At 46.4% G+C, this 16,827-nt stretch overlaps 1 protein-coding gene across 3 annotated transcripts in view; it reads left to right on the forward strand.

Moving 5' to 3' along the window:
• Positions 1-3,206: 3,206 nt before the first annotated feature.
• NELL1 (neural EGFL like 1) overlaps positions 3,207-16,827 on the forward strand; it is a 343,290-nt gene continuing 329,669 nt past the window's right edge. For all 3 annotated transcript variants that reach the window (XM_054171658.1, XM_054171659.1, XM_054171660.1), the window contains exons 1-2: positions 3,207-3,387; positions 7,769-7,897. In XM_054171658.1, the coding sequence (XP_054027633.1) occupies positions 3,339-3,387; positions 7,769-7,897 (178 nt within the window). In that variant the 5' untranslated portion in view covers positions 3,207-3,338. The remainder of the gene's footprint in view (positions 3,388-7,768; positions 7,898-16,827) is intronic.

Here is a 16,827-nt window from a genome sequence, read left to right on the forward strand (position 1 = left end):
CCAGGTGGCATCATTGTAGTTTTCCAGTGTTTGCACTTCAGCTGGTAACTGAGTCCACACGTTCAGCTAAGCCTGAAGTAATACTTAGCACTTTTAATTGCCTCTCCTCCAAGGAATGCAAACGACCTCACCACCACTCTCAGATGCCGGGCTTAGTCAAAAACGCTACAAAATGCCACCAGCTTTGTGGCTGACAGCACCAACAGTTTAACACCACACAGTTAGCAGCGTCACAGTGATTTAGGTCAGAATCAAGAAGCGCTCCACGTCCAGCCGAGAGTGCAAGAACAATCTTTCCCAGGCGCGTTATCCAAGCAGGAATCCCGCCCGAGAGCTTTGCTTTGCCCTTGCAAAAGTGCCATCAGGTTTTAGTTTGCTTTAATTGCTAAGAATGTTCAGGAACACAGTTTTAGTTCTGATCTGAATGTCATGCCTCTCAGCTATTTATACTTCCAACAAGATCATATCAGAATATCGGATTTTTAGGTGATAAGAGATGATGATTTGCTGCCACTAGAGGAGGTGTAAGAATAGTGTTAGCTGGGAGAATGGGAGTTAGGGTTGGGTTTTTTTCTTCATCTGTTTGTCCTATCTGTTTCCAATGTGAACAGCTGAAATGCTTGTAAGATTATTGATGCTTTCCCAATGTGTGATCATTTGGGCACTGAGCTAGGTTATAGAAAGACCCACATCTGTGGGACCAGCTCTCTTCAGAGTGCTTCCTACCCAAGTTGCTTGTGTTACTTTTTTGCAGCACCTGTGGGCTGTTTGGAAGTTTGTGATTGACAGGAGAACAGGTCAGAAATGACTAGGGCATTCTTTGTCCCTCAGATGGATCATCATAGAATTGTTAGGGTGTGAAGGGACCTCAAGGATCATCCAGTCAACCCCCCTGCCATGTCAGGGACACTTCAGACTAGATCAGGCTGCTCAGAGCCACATCCAGCCTGGCCTTAAAAACCTCCAGGGATGAGGCTTCTACCACTTCCTTGGGCAACCTCTTCCAGTCTCTCACCACCCTCATGGGGAAGAACTTCTTCCTAACATCCACTCTGAATCTACCCATATCTGGTTTTGTTCCATTCCTCCTAGTCTTATCATTACCTGACATCCTACAAAGTCCCTCCTGAGCTTTCTTGTAGCTCCTTTAAGATACTGGAAGGCTACAATGAGGTCTCCTCAGAGCCTTATCTTCTCCAGACTGATAGCTCCAACTCTCTCAGTCTGTCCTCATAGGAGAGGTGCTCCAGCCCTCTGATCATTCTCATGGCCCTTCTCTGGACTTGTTCCAGCACCTCCAGATCTTTCCTGTAAGAAGGGCTCCAGAACTGGATGCAGTACTCCAGCTGGGGTCTCACCAGAGAGAAGCAGAGGGGGAGAATTGCTTCCCTTGACCTGCTGGCTATGCTTCTCTTGATGCAGCCCAGGCTCTGGTTGGCATTCTGGGCTGCAAGTGCATGCTGATGATTCCTGTTGAGCTTCTCATCTACCAGCGCCCCCAAGTCCTTTTCTTCAGGGCTGCTCTCAAGCCAGTCATTGCCCAGCCTGATGAGTTTGAAGCTGTTCTTTAAAGCTGATAACTCAGTACAAACTTCTGTGTGCACTCACAGTAATTTTTTTACAATAGCATATAACCCAAATGTAGGTTAAGCTAACAACAGGTCTGCTTAATATCTGTCCATGACCAGTTTGAACTGTGTATCTGCTAAAGACTCTGCAGCAAGTGGAAAATGGAAAGCTTGAGTTGAATTAAATTTTGTGTATAGATAGACCCTGGTTTTACTACCAGATAAGCACAAGCTAACATGAACTGGATGGCAGACCTGTTTCACAGAGAGAAATCTCCTCCTGAATCAGAGAGTAAATATTATGCAGAAAAATGATTTTATCAGGATGGGAGAGAAAGATAGAAGGCTGAATATCCCCTGCTGATGTACCACTGCCTCTTTTCCTTGTTGCTATGGTTGTATCTATGCGTACACGCATATACTTGTGTACCATGTATATTCTTCTCCTTGTGGCCCATGGGTGAGAGTGGCACTAATGACATAGTACCCTAATCAAAAGTAAGAAGATACAAAGTTATATTTGAGTAAAAGTGCTTTTGATACACTGGAGATAAATTACTGAGGTGCTTTTGGAAAGCTCTGCTTGCAGCCAGGAACAGCGGTCTTCAGAGAGCTTACTGATTAGGTAATTAGGTAACCAACTCTTTGATCTTGCTAATGTAAAGGTGTGTGAATGCATCTATCCCCTAGGATGGGCATGACTGTTTTGGTGTCACCTTAACTTTATCCAAGTGTACAGCTGCTTGTTTTACATTGAAGATGGCTGGAACTTGCTTGGTGCAAAACCAACCCCCAACGTGGTGAGAGGAGGCAGCAGAGAGGTGGATTCTCCGGCTTCAACAGCTGAAATGGCTTGATTTGAAGGGTAGCGAGAGCGTTTCAGCTGGAAATCTTACTCTGCATTGGTCCAGTGGGATAGGAACTTGATCTAAGGTCAAATTTAAATAAGGAGTTCTGCGGGGAAGAGTCTTTGCATGTAATAGATGCTTGTGGTGGTCAGTTTCTTGCCAAGCATCAGGCTAAATTAGAGGTTGGAGGAAATACTTGGAGACAGGTTTTTTAAAGTGCCATCAGAGCAGATTCTCAGATGACTCACAAGTACTTTACCTCTCTTTTACACTTTAGAGGCATGAAAGGGAGAGTAGTTAAGTGATTGGCGCGAGGAATAGTGCAGATTGCTGTATTACATCTCAGAACTTCTTTTTGTTTATTCATAACAAATATAAATTATTACCACGGCTAAATAGTTAATAAGGGTGGATTCTTACTGGTTTTACACCCGGAGCGAAGAGGTGGCAGCAGCCAGAGCGCCCGCCGCCGGCAGAACTAAGCGGCCGCACCTCGCACCCAGCCGGGGATGGGGGACGCGCCGCCCCGCAGCACGGCAGAGACTCCTTGTCCGAGGGGAATTCACCGTTTGGGGGACAAGAGCAGGGTCACCTCCGCTCCCCTCCTGAAACGCTCCGAGAGCCAGAAGAGGGGCAGCCAGGGGGTGTCCCCCTACGCCGGGAGCGGCTCCTCGCCGTGGCGTGGCCGGGCGGCGGCGCTGGCGAGGCCCGGGGGGGGGCCGCGCGTCACGGCGGGGGGGCGGGCGGGGAGCCCCCGCTGCGGGGGCGTCGGGGCCGCGCCTGGGCAGCGGGCGGAGCCGCTGCCGCTTGCCGGAGCCGCTCCGCGCGTCGGAGGCTGCTCTCGGCTCCGCTGGCTTCTGCGCGGCTCCGCAGCAGCTGCCGGGAGGGAGTTAGGCGGCTGCGGCCGCCGCCGCCCGCGCCGATGGATCTTCTCCTGCTCCTTTGGGCGTGTGCGGCCGCCGCCGGGGCAGGTGAGGAGCCGGGACGGGGATGCGCGGCCGGTGTCCGTCCCAGCCACCTGCACAGGCAGAGCGGCCGCCGCCCCGCGGGAGGAAACTTTGCGGGGCGCCGGGGGTGGTGGTGGGCTGTGCCCGTTGCGGGAATCGGGAGCGGCACCGGCTCGCCCAGCTGCTGCCTCGGCGAGGCTGAGCGTCCCTCGCTGCGCGGAGCGGGTGCGGGTCTCCGCGGCGCGCAGCCCGGCTTGTCCCCAGCGGGGAGCCCCGGGGGGCGGCCGGTCCGCGGGTGCCGTAGGAGAGGCAAGGGAAAGTTTTCGGAAAGCGACGAACGCGCTGCGCCCTGTAGGGACGGGGAGCGCGGTGCGGGCTGAGGAACCGACAGAGGAGCGGGTGAGGGTGGAGCGGCTTGGCCGCGCTGGGGTCCGGCCGGGAGCTGCGCGGTGCTGCCCGCCGTAGCGGGCTGTGGGAAGCCACGTTAAAGCGGGAGGAGGCTGCGAGTGCGTTATTTGTGCCGGTGCTGTGCCAGCTACCTTATGGCTTCAGCGTTCTGCGACCGAAGTACGGTTTCTTGTTCCTTGTGGAGGCTTTGTTCTCTTTCTCCTTGCTCCGCTGTTCCTCGGCTGGAGCTCACGAGAGGGAGGTTTCTTGATGGTGTTTGTGGCTGTTCTCAGTGAGATTATCCAGCATAATTATAGCAACTGTGGAGGAATACATTCTAAAATGATAATGATTATTGTTACCTTATAAAATATTGAGAAGTATAACATAAAAATGGAAGAAAACATCTCCTGTTCCTTTTTGGACTGGTGTTCCCACCAACAGTGCACACAGACACTTGAAATGGTCAGTAGGACCTGAAACTACTACTCGGTAGGGTGAAGCCTCTTGGAAAGTTCTTTGTGCAACAATTGCTGTCGAGGCTGTGAGAGGGAAGAGCAAAACGCCTCTTCCTAGAGCCTGTTCTTTACCGGTTAACGATTGCACGTGGGTACGTGGAAATGACTTGGCTGTGTTGAGTGTGCTTTTACCTGAAGTTTTCCTATCCCCAACCAGCACGTTAGACATGTCGAGGAGATTATAAATGCACTGCATGCGTTGCATGGCTGCACATGAGCTAGATGGAGCGTGGCATGACTGCTGGTGCTTCGGTGTAGGTGATAAAGGCACAAGCAGAGAATACAAGCTGTGGGAGCTGTAAGGCAGAATTAATTTCTTTTAGGGATTTCCTAGTGACAGCATTCATAATTATATGGCTTAATCCTCTAATCTACTGTAGTGCCTTCAGTTCACATTGGGCCAAATCCACCAAGTCCTGAGATGATTTTTACTCCCGCCCACCTGACTGAATCATTTGGAGTTTTGCTTGTGTAAGCCACTGATTTAAGGGGTATGGCCCAATTACTTTAAATAGGAATTGAAAGCAGTGCCAGCCACACTTGAGCCCAAGCTTTGCACAGCTCTCCAGTGAGAGCAGGCAGGTTGATGGTTAATTTTTACTTCAGAAAGAAACTGTATTTCCAGCTTCTTGTTCTGCTGAGGAGAGGCAGCTTAAAATACAAGATGCAAGCATGGTTGATATGCCTGTGGTATCTTTCTGATAGACTGTGGGAGACCACAGGGGAAAAGGAGGCTTGCTTATCATACTGAAGCTGCTGATTTGTTGTTTATTAATTATTAACTAGGCTTCTGAGTGCCTGCTGCAGTTTGAAGAGCCAGCTCAGGAAAATGACTAGGTATTTAAAGCAGCGTAGGTTCTTGCTAAACAGTTGCTGTGACATTAGAAATAGTCTCTGGTTTTGAAAGCATTTTAGAAGCTGGAAGGGGGCACACTGAAGTTGTCGCACAAGATCCTTCACTGACAGAAACTGAAGCCTGTGAAGCAATGGTGATCTATACTTGTTGAGCCTTGGGTATTCAGGCTGGAATAAACGGCTTTAATAGAGCAGTGGAGCTACTGTGATTTATGGCAGTGCCTGTTATTGCTAGATGTGGTTTCTGTCCTCACCCTGCTGATGTCTGTGGCAGAGCTTGCACTGACTTTAATGGGGTCAAGATTTGTCTTACTGGACCATAGTTTGTCCTTTCTGTTAAGCAGGTTTTTGTCCCTGGTTGACCACCTTTCATAGTGGTGGTTTTTACTGATCTGAATAGATCTAACCTTTTTCAAATGAGGAACAGCATAGTCTGTTCTTGGCAGAGACAGCAGCCACTATCTTTCCTGATAGGTAAGTTCACACAATTTACGGTGTGTTGCTTTTCCTCTGAATGAAAACCTTAGAGGAAATAATGAATCCTTCTGTTTTCCATCTAAAACAGTCTTTGCTCTTATTTCTTCCTGCCTTCATTTAGGTTTTATTTTTATTTATGTATTGATTGTTTCCCCTACAGAAAGGCTGCTCCCTGTATTTATGTTTGGCGTTTGTAAGTTTCAGCTCGTAGAGTGAAAGAGTTGCTGTAGGTTGGGAAGCAATAGGTTGTTAAGTTCTCTCCTGTTTATCAGAGGCAGGTACACTAAAGAAAAGCCAGTTGCTGGCAAATGGTGGCTATAGCAGATTGGGTTGATTTCTTCAGCAGCATCCTGGCTATGTCTGAATGGTCTGGGACCAGAAGAGGTGGCTGGCTGTGGTTTTGATGCTGGTGTTTCTTCCAGAAAGTGAAGGTCTATCAGTGTGCACAGTGTCAGTTGTGGTCCCTCTGTGCCTGAGTGTCTAGGGGGAGTGGTGGTGAAGTCCAAGACAGTACTGCAAGCCCGATGATGTTGCTGAGTATGTGGGAAGTTTCTACCTTTGGAGAAGTTAGTCTGGGTTCATATTCTCTGATTTTCTGCAAAAAGGTACTTACCCCACATCCTTATAAAACCACTTGGATAAACCAGCACCCCTGGAGCTTCAGTTCTGCCAGATGTCTCTAGATCTTAGTTTTCCTGGTAGAGTAAGCTTGCTGGAGACATCCTAAAGCTGTCTTCTCAACAGTTTTTACTGCTTTGCCACTTGTGCAATAGAATCCTCTGCATTAGCACAACATGTTATTCCAACAAGTTTTAATCCTTGACTAAAGGAGAGGAGAAAGTGCTGTGGTACAAGTGATTTATGAGTAGAATACGTAACTTCTTGTTCATTCTGTACAGCTCAGTAATTTCTTAGAGCCTTTGAAAGAATCAAACTAGAGTATTTGCTGCTTAGCTGATCCAGGAGCACAGTCCTGGAATAACAAATGAATCAATTTAGACCTGAACGTGAAGTCCACTCAGTGGAAATCAATCTGGATATGCTTTACAGGTAATGTCCTTGCTCCACAGAAGTCAGTGTGACTTTTACCATTGACTTCAGCTGCGTCAGGATTTCATTCTTGGAGCCTGTTCCCGTTACTAATGACGTTAGTGAAAAATTTCATTAGGAAAGTGCTTGGATCCTACAAGAGATACTTGACCTGTGTCAAATAGCACACTTAGTGCTATGTTGAGAGAGATGCTTTAGTCAGGCTGGCTTCTCCCTGTCCCTGGAAAAAGGAGGGATATGTTTAATGAACTCAATGTGCCATAACCATCAAGTTGCCCTGAACTTGTGAACATCACTTCAAATGACTCAAGTGCTCATCTTTTCTGTCAATTCCATCAGGTCCCTGCTACTTCAAGGAGTGTGCAGTCATTTCCTGGACATTAAGCATTTCTGAATGCTAGGTTTAGATTTGTGCTTCTCTAGCAGATGCTCCTGCAGATCTGAAGGTGCTGCTGCTGGTTTGGGTGAATGAATGTCTGCTATTTGTAGGTAGGCTTTGGCACGCTTCGCAGGCACCGGCTGTGCTCAGATACAGAGCTGCGCTTCTGAAGTAATATCAAACAGTTCTGTGAGTCATCCAGGGTTCCTGGATTACAGGATGGTGTCCTTTGCCCTGCTACCATACCTCCTCCAGGGTAATTTTGTCCAGTTGGGAAAATAGATTACATTTAGGTTATGAGCTGTGAGGCCTAATCTGTTAGCTTCAGCTAGGTATGAAAGGTGAGCAATTTAGTCCTCGTGTCTCCCTGGCAATAACATGGCCAACAGATGAATGCTGCAAATCTCCTTCATCTCTTTGCATAGGTGGTTATGCTTTTATTTATTGGTTACTCTTTGGCCTTAGGAAGGTACTGGATGAATGTATCAGTTTCAGAATGTTTTAATGGGTGTGTTGTACAATCTGTGAAAGGAAAACAGTTTAACTGAGAGATCTGGAGAAGAATATCTTCTATTTCCTGTAGCAGCTATTGTCTTATGAGTAATTACTGTATACAGTGTATGTGTGTGAGTGTGCAGGCACTAGAAATGTCTGCACTAGATATTCTCCTCTGTTCTTTCCATTACCTGATCTGAAATAAAAATTGATCTAACTCACTCTCTCTCTGTGCCTCCAACAGCTGTAGGATTTGGAATGGATCCTGACTTACAAATTGATATCATCACAGAACTGGATCTTGTGAATACAACTGTTGGGGTAACACAAGTGTCAGGATTACACAATGCCAGCAAAGCATTCTTATTCCAAGGTAAGACAAATGCCCTCAATTCTCTTACCTCATGTCTGTCTGCATGAGCCTGGGAGAGCTTTGATGCCTTACTGTAATGGTGTACTTACCTACCCTGTAATGATGAGCTTACCTAACCATCACTTTCTCTTGTGTTTTTGGAAATGATCCTTTCTACTTTCCTGAAATACACATAGCATTTTATTTTAATTTAAGTTTAATTATTAGCACCCTCCCCCCCCCCCCCCCCCCCCCCCCCCCCCCCCAATGTGGTGTCAGTGTCAGGTAGTAGAAGCTTGAGATTTTTTGGGAAGTATTTTTGGGTATGTTTTCAATACTCCCCATTGTTTATCTAAATGTCAAAGTGTTTTCAGGGCCCAGACCTGGCTGTATTCTTGTGTACTTTCTCTCTGTGACTGCACACATGCAGACACCCAGAGCTGAAGCTGTGTAACTCTGAGAAAGCGCTGGATGTGGTGATGCTGATTAGTGACATGTAGCAAGTCTTTCATCAATTTTGTGGAAACTGTAAAAGTGAGGAAAAAAAATGTCATTTAACTATCCCAGCTGAGTACCAGGTGCAGAATAAGTCCCTGAGACTCAGGATTTGTTTTCATTCAGTATTCTAATATAACGCATGTGAAGTCCTTTTTAAATGGTGTTGGGAATATTTTTGAATGTTTAGTGAAGGAAATTCTGGATTTAATTGACAGGTTTCACCAGGGATTGAAGTTAAGGTGTAGATGAAGAGGCAAAGGCCCATGAGGTGGAAGCACTGAGTTGCTACAGTGTGTTTCTTAGGCGAGGAAGACATTTGTATCAGTCGAGATTAACACGCAGGTTAAAGCACAGCTGGGAACATTTTTTATTGTGGAGTCTTCCTATGTTTGTTTTTCCTTCACTGTGCTTTACTCAGTTGAAGTGTGCATGAGGTGTCTCATTTTTGATATCTGTCCTCTGTGGCTGTTTTTAGAGGGAAATTATTATGACCTCATTTAGCTTTAGCTCTGGATCAGCAATGCTAACTGACTTTATTGTAGAGGATAAAAGAAGCAGGTCTGTAATCCTAGTTCTTTCGTTACCTGACCAAGAGCAGTTTAGGGGCCAGAGCAGAGACACTTCTGGAGACCTCAGAATTTGTCAGGTGTATTTGCAGTCTTTAATGAGACAATGAGGAGCATGATTTTCACTGATCTCCAGATTAATGTCCAGAAGAGCAGCATTACTTTGTTCATTAAAAGGTATCAGTTGTGTTTCTTTTGACACCTTGACTCGAGGTTTGTGTATTATGGACAAATGATATTGAAGTGTTCCTCGGAGGACTGTGGTGGCCTCTAACTGACTTAAAATGTTTTGTTGTTGCCAATTGCTCTTTCATGTAGCTAATCATAACCATGCAGATGAACTCGTCTGGGTGAGTTTTCACAGACTGGTAGTCAGAGCTGCAGGGAAGATGACCGAGATGTGTTTTTCAGGTCACTGCTTGAAACCATTGATACTGAAAGTAGCTTTGAAAGGCTAATGGTGAAGGCTTTATAGACATTCAGTTCTTTTAACTTTGGAGGACCCTGCCTGTAGTTTACAAACTTGGAGAAAACTAGTGTGAAAAGGGTGGAACCTGTAAAATTCATGGGAGCAGGTGAATTGGAGGACAGACGTTCATGGGAAGCAATGGACAACAATTCACTGTATGAAGTGACTAAATAATTCAAAGTCTGTAGTTGGGTAAACAATTTTTTTTTTTGTTTGGTGGTGGTGGTTGTTTTTTTCTTTTTAAATTCCCACAGCAGAAATTGTTGTTGCTAACACACACAGGAACAGCCCTGAGCTTTGATATCACCTCCAGCATAAAACTTCCTGGAAAATGACTCAGGGAAATTGCTGCTCAGTTAAGATCATCAGCCCTTGGGCTGAGAGAAGACTGAAGCAGACCTTTGGTCTGTTACTCTGTCCTGAGAGAGGTCTGCAAGGGGTCTTTTGCTGCCCGTCAAATAGAGTGGAAGTTGGAGGCTGCCTTGTTGGCTGCTTCCCTTCTTGTTCGTGTCTGTTATTTGTGAAATGTCAGCAGCATGTTGGCAGCTCTATGAATTCCTTTTACTAACAGAGGTGACTTACTTTACAACTACAGCTTGGCTGTGTGCCAGGTGCTTTGGCTGGGAACAGAAGATACTTAATTTTGATTTTTATCTTGCCATACAATGAAAGCAATATAGAACCCAGGGCAATGTATGGGCAACTGCTACATCTAAGGTAGAAGTAATACTTTCTCCCACAGAGATTCACAAACCCCTGCAAGCCAACATGACACTCCCAGAGGAGAGAGAAGACTGGAAGCTGGTGCTTGGTTTCAAATTTACTGTGCTGTCTTGGACCAGCTATTCCAGCCTCCAAGATGTGGTCCTTCCAACAAAGCTTTGATTAGCTCTTGCCAGATGTGAGTAATTAATGCCTGCTGTGCATCACTGCTCAGGTGTTGCCCTTTGAGCTCTGGGCGGTGGGGAGGACCTGCCTCACTTGCCAGGCTGGTTGCTGAAGGTGGAGCCACATAAGAAGACCTCTTCACTTGTAGGATTTCACTGCTGAGGGTTGCCTAGTTTAGGTGGTGAGAAAAATTTGTATGTTCTTTGGCGTGCAGTTTTCATGGGGTCATTTTTGTCTGCCTCCTTTGGCAGCATCCTTACAGCAGCATAACAGGGCTTGGAGCTTACACAAAGGTTCCCTGTGGATCATCTTCTGTCTTGTAAGATATATTTCCTCAAATGGCTTTACTAGAGCTGTTCAAACTGAGAGTATTCCTTTGTGTGTCCCTGGAAGTCTAAATCTTTGAGGTAGAAAAATGGTAATTTTCCCCCAACCCAGGCAATTATGTGTACAGCTCTAGTGAAAATATGGATTGTTCTCCTCAGCAAGATTCTTTCTCTGTGAATTAAACTCTTTGAAATGGAAAGCTTTAGAAGTTTGGGGTGTTCTTTCACTTGTGTTTAGAGGCAAATAGAAGAAATTAAGAAGGGGAGGGATGGGAAGACATGCACAAAAGAGTGAGGAACTATTATTTTTAGTTTGATTATTGATCACTGGTGTTAGCTTTTTTACAGCAAGTGACATCCTATATCATAGAATCAATAAGGTTGGAAAAGACCTCAAAGATCATCAAGTCCAACCTGTCACCCAAGACCCCATGCCTACTAGACCATCGCACCAAGTACCACATCCAGTCCCCTCTTGAACACCTCCAGGGATGGTGACTCTACCACCTCCCTGGGCAGCACATTTCGATAGCCAATTACTCTTTATGTGAAGAACTTCTTCCTAACATCCAGTCTAAACCTCCCCTGGCAGAGCTTGAGACTGTGTCCTCTTGTTCTGGTGCTGCTTGCCTGGGAGAAGAGACCAACCCCCACCTGGCTACAACATCCCTGTCTCCCCTGAGCCTCCTCTTCTCCAGGCTAAACAACCCCAGCTCCCTCAGGCTCTCCTCACAGGGCTGTGCTCCAGACCCCTGCCCAGCTTTGTTGCCCTTCTCTGGACACCTTCAAGTCTCTCAATGTCCTTCTTAAATTGAGGGATCCAGAACTGGACACAAGACTCACGGTGTGGCCTCACCAGTGTTGAGTACAGGGGCACAATGACTTCCCTGCTCCTGCTGGCCACACTATTCTTGATGCAGGCCAGGATGCCATTGGCCTTCTTGGCCACCTGGGCACACTGCTGGCTCATGTTCTGCTGGCTGTCAATCAGCACCCCCAGGTCCCTTTCTGTTTGGCAGCTCTCCAGCCACTCCGACCCCAGCCTGTAGCTCTGCATGGGGTTGTTGTGGCCAAAGTGCAGCATCTGGCAATTGGACGTGTTGAATGCCATCCTGTTGGACTCTGCCCATCTGTCCAGCTGGTCAAGATCCCTCTGGAAAGCCCTTCTACCCTCCAACTGATCAACACCTGCTTCCAACTTGATGTCATCTGTAAATTTACTGATGACTGACTCAAGCCCCTTGTTAGAAAGTTTCTGGGGAGTGATGTCATGGTGTGATTTAACCTAGAGGAAAAGTAAAAGGACTCTTTTTTCCCTGAAGAGTTAACGATTTTCAGTCCAAGGCCACCTCAGTGAAATCAGTGGAGTGTTCTGATTTTATAATAATATTGGTAGTAACAGCTGAAAACTCTGATTTCTGTGTGAAGCAGCTTTGCAGGCACAGAAGCAGATTCAGCTCTGTTGCAAATGGAGTGACAGTGTGATAGAAGCAAGTGGCAATTGGTTTGCCTTTAGACAAGGAAGATCTGCTCCTAATTCTGAGAAGCATGGAAACCTGTAATTAAGTGTAGCAATCTGAATGGTCCTGTTGGGCATGAACTTCAATTATTAGAGTACTTCAGCTGGATTCTGGAGTGATCAGATCCATTACTTGTGCATTTCAGTCTCATTCTCTGTGAAATGGAGATGGGGGAATCCCTAAAGCAGTCTAAGTGCTGACAGTGTGAATGGGATGAAATGTAGATACATAACTCATAACTTTAATTCTTCCAACAGTCTGACTCATGAGGTCCCTAACACTATGGTGGCTTAATTATTTGTCTTTTGCCTATTCATACCAACAAGAGTGGGGGGAAAAAAGGTCCTTATATGCAGGTGTGTTGTCTTAGCACTGTCACCATCCCTGGAGGTATTCAAGAGAGGATTGGATGTGGCACTTGGTGCCATGGTTTAGTAGTCATGATGGGTGACAAGTTTGACTTCATGATCTCTGAGGTCTTTTCCAACCTTGTTGATTCCATGATTCTATTCTATTCTATCATCTGTAAATAGTATCTTACAAACATGGCAAAATGATACTGAAATCCCTAGAACAAGATTGTAGCATAAATTTTAGTACACTGAGCCATGACTCACTTAGTGGGGCTCAGTCCTGTTCTGTGTTTCAGGCAGCAGGGAAGCAGGACTTGTTTTGACCCTTAGGTGGAAACCTCAGCAGGATCTTGAGTTTAGTGGCAAAGACTCTCCTTATAAATAAGGCAAGAGGAGATGCTTAACTGGTCATCCTGTTTCTAGGCAGATTATGCCCGTTTTTTTATCCTAGCTGCTACACTGTGCGATGGGCAGAGCCCAAGGGCATGAGATTTAACCCATCTAAGCACCGGGTTCTACACACTGGCCACAACAACCCCATGCAGTGCTACAGGCTGGGGTCAGAGTGGCTGGGGAGCGGCCAGGCAGAGAGGGACCTGGGGGTACTGGTAGATAGTAGGCTGAACAGGAGCCAGCAGTGTGCCCAGGTGGCCAAGAAGCCTGGTGGCATCCTGGCCTGTATCAGGAACAGTGTGGCCAGCAGGAGCAGGGAAGTCATTGTGCCCCTGTACACTGCACTGGACTTAATTCCTGTGTCCAGTTCTGGGCCCCTTCGTTTAGGAAAGATGTTCCTTCAGTGGAACATGTCCAGAGAAGGGCATCAAAGCTGGAGAGGGGTTTGGAGCACAGCCCTGTCAGGAGCAGCTGAGAGAGCTGGGATTGCTTAGCCTGGAGAAGAGGAGGCTCAGAGGAGACCTTATTGCTGTCTACAACTTCCTGAAGGGAGGTTGTAGCCAGGTGGGGTTTGGTCTCTTCTCCCAGGCAAGCAGCACCAGAACAAGAGGACACAGTCTCAAGCTGTGCCAGGTGAGGTTTAGATTGGATGTTACGAAGAAATTCTTCACATAAAGAGTGATTTGCCATAAAGAGTGCTGCCCAGGGAGGTGGTGGAGTCACCATCACTGGAGGTGCTTAGGAGGAGACTGGATGGGGAGCTTGGTGCTATGGTTTAGTTGATTAGATGGTGTTGGGTGATAAGTTGGACTTGATCTCAAAGGTCTTTTCCAACCTGGTTAATTCTGTTCTATTACTTTAACCAGTCTGACTTTTGTTCTGTGCCTAGTTCTCATTGGGAAAGTAAAATCTGCTTCCTTTTACAACCTGTCAGCTATGCCCATTTCTTTTTAACTTTTCTTCTCTCAACACTTCTCATGAGTGAACAGAGGCTTAAAGCCTTTACTTGTAAAGCAGTTCCCCCAAGAAGTTTATTAAGGCTTTGCTGTTTCCTTTCCTAGAAATCTGGCAGTATTTTGCAACTTGGCCTTTGAATTAGGAATGGTCTTTTTTGGCTGTGCATTCTATGTATAGCACTTGATAAAACAGACCGCTGAGTACTGTGGTAAGTCCTTTCTCACTTGACTGTTTCTTTACTTGTATTAAACAACCCCTGGATTTATAAGAGAAATAGATGGCCTGCAGCTCCAGCAGCACAAAGCTCAGTCATGCTCCTTCTCCCCACTTTGTACCAGCGACTGCTGAGTTCCTTTCTATGCAGTGACTGCTCCAACGGGGCAACTGAAAGAACAGAGAGCATCTTAAAGCAGCCAGAGAGGCAGCAGTCTTGTGAGAAAAGTGCATCTCGTTGTGTTCCTGAAACCAGGAACTCACTTGACCTGCTTCAGGCCAGTAGAGAGAGCAAAGCTGTTCACTGCTTTCCTCAAGCTAGACCATTTTCTTGCTCTTTTGAAAGAGGCTTCCCCTGAGGCACCCCCAGCCAGGCCTGCGCGTGGGCTGCACCCCGAGCTGGGGCATTAGGAAGCGGCTGGTGCAGGGCAGCCCCTGCCTGTCCTAAAAGGTGTCCTCCACCTCTGCATGGGTTTATCCTCATGGAAACCTGCAAGCATCCTTCAACTCTTGGACTTTAAGACTTCTGTTTTTATCCCTTCTTTTTATTTATTTATTTTTTTAAAGGTAAGAGTGAATATTTTTTCTCCCGTGCTGTGCCCTGTCATGCAGGTCTGTGCACCACAGGAGTGGTGTGAATTCAGGCTTTTAACCTGTGGGATACCTGTCCTGGGTTCCTAGGACCTCAGGAGGGAAAGGCAGCAGATGTCCAAAAAAACCCCCAAACAAACAAACAAAACCTCCCCCTTGGATCTACATCACGTGGTAACATTTCTGGTGTCACTGCTTCCTTGGTGCTAAATCTTGACTGATTCCCTTCTCTTTGCACTGAGATCTCTCTTCTGAGATCTTCTGCTCCCTGAGGGGACACCAGAGAAAGAGTGGTCAGGCATTGGAACAGGCTGCCCAGGGAGATGGTGGAGTCACCATCCCTGGAGGTGTTCAAGATATGTATGGACATGGCACTTCAGGGCATTGTTTGATGGTCATGGTGGTCTTACATTGATGTTTGGACTCGGACATCTCAAAGGTCTTTTCCAACCAAAACACATGATTCTGTGAATTGATGGTTTACTCAAAGTTTTCAGGGCTCAGTGGCTCTGAAGGGAGCAGTGGGCATGGTATTGGCTCATGACCTGTGGAGCTGCATGAGTATGGTGGGGAAACCAAGCCAACATGTATCTTCCCCTGTGATGGTGGTTTGTGGGATGGTGAAAAATAGGCCCTATTGGAGATTGAGATCCTCCCTTTCTCCCCACACTTATCCCTTTGGATGTCATCTTGCTTGTACGAGCTTCATCCTGGTCTTTGGTGCTGTGGCAGCTCCTTACCATCCTAGAGTTGCTGGTGAGTTCCCTCAGTGTTTTCAGCCCTTTGTCAGATGCCCTGAAAAGTGATGCTAAAATAAGAGTTAAAATAAGATCTCAACAGCTGAGCTGCACCCAAGACTATGGAGGAAAGTGTGACTTCTCTGGCAGGGGTGATTGCTGGGTTTGTGTCTGTCAGCAGCATGAAGAACAAAGTCTTGATCTCTTTTTGAGATCATGAGTGCTTCTGTTTTCCTGCCTTCCTTTTCAGGCCTCTGTGGAAGCTGGAAAAAAGAGGGAAACAAAACTGAAATTGTAGTGGCAAGGGCTGAGTATGTGAAGTGACAAAATACATGGGATGAACTGGCTCTCCTGAGAGCCAAGGGGTCCTGAAGATTGGTGCTGGGCAGCAAGATGAAATTAACTGGGAGAGGCAGGGTATGGGTCATGGAAACTGGGGCTCAGATGAGGAGCTGAAGGAAAGAAAAGAAAAATAGTGGTGGTGAGGAGCTGAAGGCTGAAGAGGGAGAGGGTAATGGCTGGGCAGAGAAGCTGTGAAGAGAGCAATACAAGGAAGTGAGGTGAAGGGATGAAGAGCATGGTAAGGGGAGCCATGGACCGTGTTTGGGACAAGAAACCTGGAGAGGTAGTCAAGAGCTGGGGCCAGAAGGGAAGACTGGAGGACTGCATTTAGACTAGATAGATAAGACTGGAGAAAGGTTTGGTTACATTGGAGGCAGCATTAGGCAGAAAAATCATCAGAAACAGTGAAAGATCAGATTTGCATGTGCTATAAAATGTCTGTGATGTGTGCTAATTTTTAACAAATGCTTTTGGAGGCTACAGCTTGGATAATGTGGGGTTTTTATTGGTGATTTAGAAACTTAATTCTTCTGTGCTTTGGTTGTTCACCTGTGAAACTGAGGTACATTAGTACCTTTCCTGTAACAACAGTGGTGTGAAAAGAAGTCATTAATTTTTGTAGAGGTCTCGGATACTGTGCTGAAATAATTAAGTTGGTCATGGTCTGTTCTGTCTTCAGAGAAGGATTTGAACACAGTAGATTTACTGTTCAAGGTGAGCCTTCAACAATTAAAATACAGCAAAACTTCAGATCCTTCTTTGCTAAATATTCTTTGCTCTATGTTCCCTTTCTTTGGCTGCACTGACTGAGACTGGTATGTATGTGTGATCCTGTAATTAAGGGCAGTGCTGAAATGTGCATCTCCAGGGGACTGAGAAAAGTTTGCCTGTGAGACTTTAATCCCAACATCTAACTTCTCATTTATAGGTTTTGTTTATTTGTTTGTTTGTTAACATGCTTGATGTTTTAATCACAGAATGGTGAAATGCATCAGGTTGGAAGGGACCCCCTCCGAAGGTCATCTTGTCCGACCTTTCTGGCGTGAGCAGGGATATCTCAAACTAGGTCAGGTTGCTCAAGGTCCCATCAAGTTTAAC

Source organism: Dryobates pubescens, chromosome 22, assembly GCF_014839835.1.
Source record: "Dryobates pubescens isolate bDryPub1 chromosome 22, bDryPub1.pri, whole genome shotgun sequence".
Taxonomy (NCBI): Eukaryota; Metazoa; Chordata; class Aves; order Piciformes; family Picidae; genus Dryobates; species Dryobates pubescens.